Source organism: Formica exsecta, unplaced genomic scaffold (genome assembly GCF_003651465.1).
Source record: "Formica exsecta isolate Colony F162 unplaced genomic scaffold, ASM365146v1 scaffold191, whole genome shotgun sequence".
Taxonomy (NCBI): domain Eukaryota; kingdom Metazoa; phylum Arthropoda; class Insecta; order Hymenoptera; family Formicidae; genus Formica; species Formica exsecta.
The window spans coordinates 1,672,084-1,681,186 of NW_021849211.1; the positions used below are offsets into that span (position 1 = coordinate 1,672,084).

The 9,103-nt window shown below is 27.1% G+C and overlaps 3 protein-coding genes across 6 annotated transcripts; 1 reads left to right on the plus strand and 2 right to left on the minus strand.

Annotated features, from left to right (window-relative positions):
- Positions 1-1,260: 1,260 nt before the first annotated feature.
- LOC115233876 (polyadenylate-binding protein 2-B-like) lies at positions 1,261-4,896 on the minus strand. 4 transcript variants are annotated; one of them, XM_029804497.1, is made up of 7 exons: positions 4,747-4,896; positions 3,126-3,262; positions 2,906-3,020; positions 2,461-2,528; positions 2,117-2,358; positions 1,848-1,940; positions 1,261-1,315 (listed from the first exon to the last, which is right to left on the minus strand). In XM_029804497.1, exons 2-7 carry the CDS (start codon positions 3,258-3,260, stop codon positions 1,282-1,284), a joined length of 687 nt encoding a protein of 228 aa, XP_029660357.1. In that variant the 5' UTR covers positions 3,261-3,262; positions 4,747-4,896; the 3' UTR covers positions 1,261-1,281. The 4 variants fall into 4 exon arrangements, with proteins under 4 accessions (XP_029660357.1, XP_029660358.1, XP_029660356.1 ...); XM_029804498.1 differs by having other exon boundaries at positions 4,598-4,872; XM_029804496.1 differs by having other exon boundaries at positions 4,711-4,871.
- A 1,639-nt stretch (positions 4,897-6,535) lies between these two features.
- On the plus strand, positions 6,536-7,597 carry LOC115233928 (magnesium-dependent phosphatase 1-like). Its single transcript, XM_029804577.1, has 4 exons — positions 6,536-6,773; positions 6,919-6,976; positions 7,071-7,292; positions 7,366-7,597. Exons 1-4 carry the CDS (start codon positions 6,737-6,739, stop codon positions 7,529-7,531), a joined length of 483 nt encoding a protein of 160 aa, XP_029660437.1. The 5' UTR covers positions 6,536-6,736; the 3' UTR covers positions 7,532-7,597.
- Positions 7,598-7,623: 26 nt separating this feature from the next.
- LOC115233927 (DNA primase large subunit-like) lies at positions 7,624-8,936 on the minus strand. Its single transcript, XM_029804576.1, has 3 exons — positions 8,803-8,936; positions 8,167-8,508; positions 7,624-8,007 (listed from the first exon to the last, which is right to left on the minus strand). The coding sequence occupies exons 1-3, from the start codon at positions 8,827-8,829 to the stop codon at positions 7,768-7,770; spliced, it is 609 nt and encodes a 202-aa protein (XP_029660436.1). The 5' UTR covers positions 8,830-8,936; the 3' UTR covers positions 7,624-7,767.
- Between the last annotated feature and the right edge of the window lie 167 nt (positions 8,937-9,103).

Consider the following 9,103-nt stretch of genomic DNA (forward strand, 5'->3'; position numbering starts at 1 on the left):
TTTTTGTTAAATATTATAAAATATAATTATGTGAAGTATATATAAATTAAACAAAACGAAATAAGAAATTCTGAAAAAATTTTTTTGAAGGTGGATACAAAAAATTGAATTCAGTTCATTAGAGAATTCACTAGTATAGTAATATATTGAAGCTTTAACAAAAATTAATTGAACTACAATAGTGAATGATCGCTGTTCTACATCTGTATTTTTGTATGATGATTATTAAATCAAATATATATGAATAATTGTGCCCATCTTTGTCCAATCTTTTTTTTCTTTTGACATGATGTTTTTCTTTCACTCTTTTTTTTCCATCGTATCAGTTTTTTTTTCTGTGGACATATCATAAGAATTTACTTAAATATCTTAGCCGCTTTTCATTGAAATGCATGATGATATATATATTTGCAAGTTTTTTGTGTGAATTGTTAGGCAATTTTCCACAAAAACTTACAATTTGCAATATTACATCTCACAAGGCCATATTCTCAACCCACAAAGAGAGAGAGAGTATTAAACATATAAATAATATTTAATAAAAATGTTTAATTGGAAATAGTAAAAAAATGTAGTAATTTTCTTTTTTCTTAATTAAAAAACTGCAGTACATATGCAATATAAAGAAATGGAGCGAAATAAAATATTACATTAGTGCAAGATGTTATTTCACAATTTTGTATGTATTGTAATATTCTTCACTAGTATAAATTTTCATCATGGCCAAGTGTCAATATACTGATGTAAGTGTCAATGTACTAATGTATCTAGATATCGATCCAATTATTTTTAATGAATAAAACAAATAGATAATTGTTAACTTTTTTATGATTCTTTGTTTTATTGCACATACAAATGATCGAGCTTGATTATATAGATACATCAGGTTAATGTATTAAGAGTCAAGTAATAATTAGTATTTAATAATAATTTTGCCGTCTATATTGCATTAAGGAGTGACCAGTAAATTATATTTTTCAATGTATTCTAATATTTTTATTTGTTTACATTAGAATAATGTTGATAATCTATTAATATTATTATTGCCGAATTATTATAATCCAAGTATGTCTGGTCCTTCCTTGAGTTATAACAAAATGCACGAAGTTAAGAAATTGTTCAAAGAAATGTTTTTTAAATATTTTTTTTGTTTGTTTGTTAATATTCTTTGAGTCTTTTTGTTTCTATATATATTCTTTTATTTAACGTTTTATTGATTTTTTTTTTGAGAAGCTATAAAATATTTAGCTACAATTAATCAGTTGCCACACTTTAAAATGGTCAATATGGCATATAATAACCACGTCTGTAACTCCTACAAAAAAAAAAAAAAGAACAAAATAATAGAATTTACACAAGGAAACAAAATAAATTGCTTTAAAAAGAAAAAATAAAGATATATTGTAGAAATTGCTAATGTATTCATTAAAAGAAAATAAGTCAAAATTAATTATTACCTAGGCCGCCTTGTAGGTCTATATCCATAATATGCACTACCACGAATAATCCCTCTAGTCATACCTCGATAGCCTCTTGCACCTCTGGGACCCCTGGTAAATATACAGACAATAAGATAGATATATATCACTTTACAGAAAAAATTTAAACAAATGTATAACTTTTTTATATATAAGATTATACTTCAATTTTTCTTTTTATAGTTTATAAAATTTATATATTATCTTATAAACCACGTCTGTAACTCCTACAAAAAAAAAAAAAAAAAAAAAATAATAGAATTTACACAAGGAAACAAAATAAATTGCTTTAAAAAGAAAAAATAAAGATATATTGTAGAAATTGCTAATGTATTCATTAAAAGAAAATAAGTCAAAATTAATTATTACCTAGGCCGCCTTGTAGGTCTATATCCATAATATGCACTACCACGAATAATCCCTCTAGTCATACCTCGATAGCCTCTTGCACCTCTGGGACCCCTGGTAAATATACAGACAATAAGATAGATATATATCACTTTACAGAAAAAATTTAAACAAATGTATAACTTTTTTATATATAAGATTATACTTCAATTTTTCTTTTTATAGTTTATAAAATTTATATATTATCTTATAATTATATATAATATATATTATATAAAACAGAATATTACCTATTTGTCATAGAGAAACCAGGCTTATTTGTTCTTTTAGGCATTACTTTAATTTGACGACCTCTAAACATAGATTCGTCCATGGCCATTGCGGTTTGCACAGAGTCGCGTTCGGCAAATTCAATGTAAGCAAAACCTTTGGGATGACCATCAAATTTATTACATAAAATTGTTACTCTGTTGACACTGCCACAGCCATGAAAATGTTGCTCTAACTCTTCTGCTGTAGCCCCATAATCAACCTGTATATATATAAAATATTGATTGAGAATATAAAAATGATATATTTAACATGTATATTATGTTGCAGATTTTTTAAGAAGCATAAATTAGATTTAACTTACATTGCCAACATAAATGGATCGATTGTCAACTTCCACTTTTTCTTCCAATGACATATTTAATGGGCTTGCTAAAATTAAATACATGATAAGAAAATAATGTTATTATCAAATATAACTAAAAAATGTATAGTTATAAAAAATTAGATTTAGTTTAGTGATAGAGTTGTCGCCTGAAAATCGATAATTTAATCCTGGTTTATGCCATTCCAAAGACTTAAGGTAAATTGAGTGTTAATATAATATCTGATTGTGATAAAAGAACAAAATCCATGAGAATATAAAACAATCTCATTGTAAAAAAATATAAAGAAACCGTTGCACACACTTTATCCCAACTAAAACAGAAATTCAAAAAGAGAATCTGAATCTGAACTAAAGTATGTGATAGTATGTAGTGTCCTATTCTTATATATAGTTCATAGAAAATACAAATTTATAAACTTACTGATACCGGGTGGACTACCCATATTCATTTGTTTATCCACCTCAGATTGGAGTTGTTTCAATTTCTCTGCTTCTTCTTCCATTTCTCTTACTCGTGCTTTAATCGCCTCTAATTCCTAAGTTATAAACAATATTTCATAAGTTAAATAATTTTTGCACAAGGAAAATTTTATTATGATTATATACTGTTGTCTCCTAGTATAATGATAGCGATTACTTACAGGATCATCAATATTTGCTTCACTTAATTCACGCTTAACACCATCACATTGCATGATAGCATCTCCATCTTGACCATTTTCAAGACCATCAAGACCATCAATATGGTCACTAGCCAAAAGATCTGACTCAGACATTTCTATAATGAGACAATAAATGAAAATTAATAATATTATCTTTGAATCAATGTCTAGAGATTTATAAGCAATACAGTATTATAATATTTAGTTAGATCAGTTAATGACATTCTTCAATATTGCCAAGTTTGTATACATTATATATTTGTAATATAAAAACTAGTCAGTATTAAAATATTTTCAAATAATAAATAAGAAAGTTAAAAGAGTATTTATAAATATTATACATTATATTTATTGATTTATTATTAAATCAAATCTATATAAATTATACACATCATTACTTTAAAAAAATCTGATCATTTATGTCTAGTAACAAATGTTGAAATGATTTATTTATTACTTAAAAATAGAAAAGTTGAGCCAATTTTAATAAGAATAGATAAAACAATTTTAAAAGTGATCTTTCTTTTTTAGTTATTTTCTTCCAAATAAATAACGTACATTTTTTAATAATAATCATAATAAATTATGATCCAAATTAAATTATATACTTCCAAATAATTACAGTATAGATTATAAGTAAAAATAAAAACAATTCCAACAAAATATCAAAGGCAGAAGAATACAAAAATATTCAGCAAAAGAATTGTGAACAGAACAATAATTAAGAGATGCTATTCAGGCTATTGGTAACAATAAAATAAGCGTAAATAAGACTTGCACATGTTTCAAGTACATTTGTAGATATTAAAAGATATTTTAATCATTTATTTTATAATAATAATTCCTATTAACAGAGATTTATTATTATAGTATATTTAAAATAATTATATGTAATTTCATTAAAAGTGCAATTTATTTTTTCTCAAAAATTGTTTCAAGCTGTCGAGCACAATTTTGTTTTTATCAGATTCTGCTAGCTTCGTACCATGCGATTTAATTTAAAATATCAAGAAAGACAATTTGACTTTTTATTTTTTATCTTATATTAATAAGAGTTTCTATCAGTATAATATCAAGAAATATGTTAGATTAATATTCTAGATATATGTAGAAAAGTGTTTTATGGTTCAATATACTTGTTTCTATCTTTTATGACTTTTTGCAAGAAATTGCTTATCTCTCTACATACACCTGAATTAATCTATAATTAGATTAAAACACAATAATCAGATCAAAACACATACAGACTTGCAAAATAAGGAAGATAAATGTTCATCATTTTCTTTAAAAATTGCAACAATGGCACTGCTCCTAGTCTGAGAACTAAATGAAAATTACAACTGCTTCTAGCCTAATATATAAAAATGACCAAAGTATATTAAAATGAACCGCAGATTTTGCTTTAATTTAATGAGCAAATTTAATAAGAATTATGCGTGCATTGAACTAGCCTGATATGTGTCTACTCTGCAGGAATTGTGAAGAAATTATCGTACATTATATCGATAAACAGTTGATGATATATATTATTTACTACATTCATGAGAAGTAATAAATAACATACGTGGTATATTCAATAGACGTTTGTGATATATATTACCCAAGAATCGCTTTAAAGCGACTTGCACCGATACTTCTCACCTGACAAAGTCGGTAAACGAGAACAAACGAGAATAATCAAGAATGATGCGACGGATATGCGACTATACTATAGAAAGAGCAAATGCAACGATTAGTTGGACTTTAGAGTGATGTTACATTTGTCTAGAAGTTCCCTATTCGACAACCAATCGTTACGTTCGATCATCTTGTCCACTATGGGCGTGTTCAGAAATTCTACCCGCGGGGTAAAGTAGAGTTTGATCGACCAATCAAGACAAAGAAATCTTTGCTCCTTTTATTCCGATTGGTTAAATGCTATTCTACCCTACGGGTAAGATTTTCGAACGCAACCAGTAGTTGCGTCTGTATATCCGCTCGTTCAAAGTTCCAATCGAAAACCGTTTCCTCGCATACTTTGCATTATTTCCTCTCGGCGAATCGAAAATATAACTGATACACGTTCGTCACAATAGGTATGCAATATACTATACTATTGTTCTGTAATTAGTTAGTATATCGATTGAACTTTTCTTAATGTGTTTGGATATAACGATCGATAAACAGAAAACTCGCCATTTTCGAATTTTGCAGCGCTTTTATTTACGCATATATAATTCTAAAAAATCATTAAGATAATATAAAATATATTAAATAGAAAGTATTTTAGTTAAAAAACAATTCCAAATTATTTCTCAAATTAATACTAGAATAGTAAAAATATTTTGAGATTAGAAAGATTATTTACATTATTAAAAATTACACATAAAGCCTAATTTCACGTGTTTTTTTATATTTCTCTAGTTACAATTCGTCATATTTGATTAGCCGATTCTAAAACAGATTTGCATTGCAGATATATCTTCAATTTTACATGTTATTTCTACGTCTTGACATGAAATTTATGTTAGTGTCAAAAATGCATATAACGACTTATATAAAATTATCAAACAAATGTTTCCACTCGCGTGATTGGTCAATGAGAATAAGGGAATCTTTGCCTCTCTGACCTGATTGGTCGATCAAACGGTTCGATTTATGTCTAGTTTCAAGTGGAGTGAACTTTGCGATGAATATCGATTGCGAAATTGCGATTCTCGAAGTAGAGTCAAGGAAGGACGGAGTCGAGACGGAATCGCGGTCCGATAGATTCTTGTCGTTCGGTATTTCTCGCGAGTGTTATCTAAAAACGAGTTTCAGCGCGCGGAAATTGATATCGCGAGTGTCTTTCGTAAAGTTGTCGCGACGCATTATATAAATGTTGCGTACAATCGCTACAATCTTAATATCTTAATGTCGGGATCTCTCAGTGCCAGTGGTTTGCGTCCGTATGTCCGTTAATTCAAATAAGTTCCGATGGAAAACCGTTTCCTCGCCTATTTCGCGTTATTTTCTCTCGGCGAATCGAAAATACAACTGATGCACGTTCATCGCAACAGGTACGCAATATAATATGCTATCGTTTTGTAATTAATTATTATATCGATTGAAATTTTCTCAATATTTGGATATGACGATGGATTAACGGAAAGTTCGCCATTTTCAAACTTTCTTTGCAGCGCTTTTACTTACGCATATAATTCTATAAAAGTATTAATATAATATAAAATATATCAAATAAAAAGCATTTTAGTTAAAAAACAATTTCAAATTATCTCCCAAATTAATATCAGAATAGTAAAAATTACACATTTATTATAAAATATGGCATGTTTTGATCCTAAAGAAAGCATCGTCGAGAATACTTTGAAGACTGTTTTACGAGAGTTATATTATTTTTGAAAAAATGGCGTATTCACTAACTCCCTCTCGACAATGTTGCAGTACAACTATATATACAAATGTGTAGATAGTAATAGAAGGTTATCCTGTAAATATTTATATTTTTATTCATTCTCTTTAAGAAGGAAATATTTACGTGATATATTAGCAACAATCATTTTATTTTTGTTTGACTCTGCACATGAAACTATAATTCCATCACCAAGAAAATGGAGAAGAAACCAAAAATTATTGTCTTTGATTTAGGTACAGACAAAATTGTGAATGTTATAATTGAAACGTATAAGAAATTTTCAATAACTTCGATTAGTATTTGTTTTCATTATATTTTGCCAAAATTATTTAGAATAATTTCTATAGATAAATAGACGAGAGAAATATTAACTTTCAGATTATACTTTGTGGCCATTTTGGGTTGACACTCATGTAACTCCTCCATTTAGAAGAGGGTTTGTACATTTTTTCCTTTACATAAATAAAAAAAGTGCAAAAATAATATTATTTTAATAATTTACTAGACTTAAAAGAAAGATGAAATTTTAGAACACAGAATAAAGTAGTAGATGCACACGGTCATACAATAAAATATTATACCAATGTTCCTGATATATTAAAACTGTTATCAAAGGAAGGATATGAACTCGGTATAGCATCACGTACATCAGAAATAAAAGGTGCTAAACAATTATTAGATTTATTTGGTTGGAACAAATATTTCAAATATGTTGAAATATTTCCTGGTAGCAAAGTCACACATTTTTTAAAGTAAGTTCTGTTCTAAAACTTGTTTTGTTGTATAGTAGTATAAAATTGAGACTTAATCGAATATAATTTCCAGCATTCAAAAGAGCTCTCAAGCTGATTACAAAGATATGCTTTTTTTTGATGACGAGACCAGAAATATCATAGAAGTTGGTAAACTTGGAGTACATGCCGTATTAGTTAAAGATGGTGTAACTCATCATGTTATAAAAAATGCTCTACAATCATTTAGCAAACAATGAGAGTTCTTAAACTCTGCTATAAATTTATCTTAATAATTATATAATTTATAATATTAATATAATTTATTATGTATAAATTAGCTGCATCTTTCTTTTTAATAATATTTACAAAAGATTTATTGACAAAATTTCTATCTTGATGAAATTTTTTGATAATATACAAGTATTAATTTAAAATATCAGCAAGAATAGATAGTACAAATTATTATACAGATTTATCAATAGGACACAAATATTTAATCATTTATTCTGTGATAATATTCTATCGGACTTTTAATAATACCATTATCAATACTGTCTTTGCATAAAAGTCTCAAAAAAGCGCTGCAAAGAACTTCTGGACTTTTACTAGACATGTTATTTATAAGTCTGTCTGCTTCATCTTCAGTTAATGAAGTGTGTAAAAGATTTTTGAGTGTATCCACATTAAAATCTTTGAAAGGACAACCACCTTCGTACATTGCACTAATACCACCCTGCAATATAGTTTCAATTTAAAAAAAAAAAGACCTTTTTTGAAAGAATAGTTCTATTTTTTTACTAAAAAGGAACTATTTCTGTTTTAATATATTTGGCAGCTTTACATATGTAAAGCTTTTGAGTTAGAAAAGATTTTATGAAATTTTTATACTTACACAAATTAAATTACAGTCAGGTGTCTTATAATTTCTTCGAGATCCTTCTAAACCATACATATGTCTAATGCTATATATGAATTTTTTTTCATTTGATTGCCAATTATGTGAACATATTGAAGAACAAGTATGTGGCTTGGAATATTCTTGCTTCCAAAATATGATTGAATCTTCTAATTCCATCCCAATTTCTTTTAGAAAAAGGCTATAGTATAAGCGAGCATAATGACTAAGACGATGTCTGCTTCTTAACACAGAATGTAAATGTTGCATACATAAGGGAAATTTTTGTGCTTTTGCGTCTATGTTATCAATAGTTATGTTTCCATGAGCAGCATTTTTCTTGAAAAGATACGATTGAACTTTTTGATTTAAAATATGAAATCTAAGATCATGTTTTATGGTCTGTAGTGCTTGTTTCCTCATGATATTCAGTTCATTCATTACATAATTACAAAATAATGATTGAAGTACTTTTTTCCAGTTTGAACAATATGTAATAACATTTCCATTTTTAATAATTAATTCTCTTTCTTTTAACAAGTTTGGAATCAGTTCAAATCTTACTGAAAAAAAAAAATAAAAAAAAGTATTATATAAACTACATAGAAACAGTTTATATATTATAATACTCACTTTCATATTGAAAATCAGTGCAATCATGACAATTTGATACTAGATGTTTAAAAATTAAAGGTTGCAAGTAGAATTTGCATAACTCAATCAGAGTTATTTCAGTTGCAGTCTTTTCATTTTTAAATATTTGCATCTTCCATATAATTTGTTTCAATAATCTGTGTAGTTGTCTAGGTAATATATTATCTAATCTATGTGTAAATAACAATGATTCTTTGGTTATCCAGTATAAATGTAAATCTGACGATGCACAAGCTAATAACCTAAAACAAAAATAGCAAATTATTAGAAACATGGATTT

Coding starts and splice junctions, on each gene's coding strand:
- LOC115233876 (XM_029804497.1), bottom strand. CDS start 3,260: ATGTCTGAGTCAGATCTTTTGGCTAGTGACCATATTGATGGTCTTGAT. Junction 3,021..3,125: donor AAGCAAATATTGATGATCCT/GTAAGTAATCGC, acceptor TTTATAACTTAG/GAATTAGAGGCGATTAAAGC. Junction 1,941..2,116: donor GGTTTCTCTATGACAAATAG/GTAATATTCTGT, acceptor TATATTTACCAG/GGGTCCCAGAGGTGCAAGAG.
- LOC115233928 (XM_029804577.1), top strand. CDS start 6,737: ATGGAGAAGAAACCAAAAATTATTGTCTTTGATTTAG. Junction 6,774..6,918: donor AATTATTGTCTTTGATTTAG/GTACAGACAAAA, acceptor ATTAACTTTCAG/ATTATACTTTGTGGCCATTT. Junction 7,293..7,365: donor AAAGTCACACATTTTTTAAA/GTAAGTTCTGTT, acceptor TATAATTTCCAG/CATTCAAAAGAGCTCTCAAG.
- LOC115233927 (XM_029804576.1), bottom strand. CDS start 8,829: ATGATTGCACTGATTTTCAATATGAAA. Junction 8,509..8,802: donor CACTGATTTTCAATATGAAA/GTGAGTATTATA, acceptor TATCTTTTCAAG/AAAAATGCTGCTCATGGAAA. Junction 8,008..8,166: donor CTGACTGTAATTTAATTTGT/GTAAGTATAAAA, acceptor ACTATATTGCAG/GGTGGTATTAGTGCAATGTA.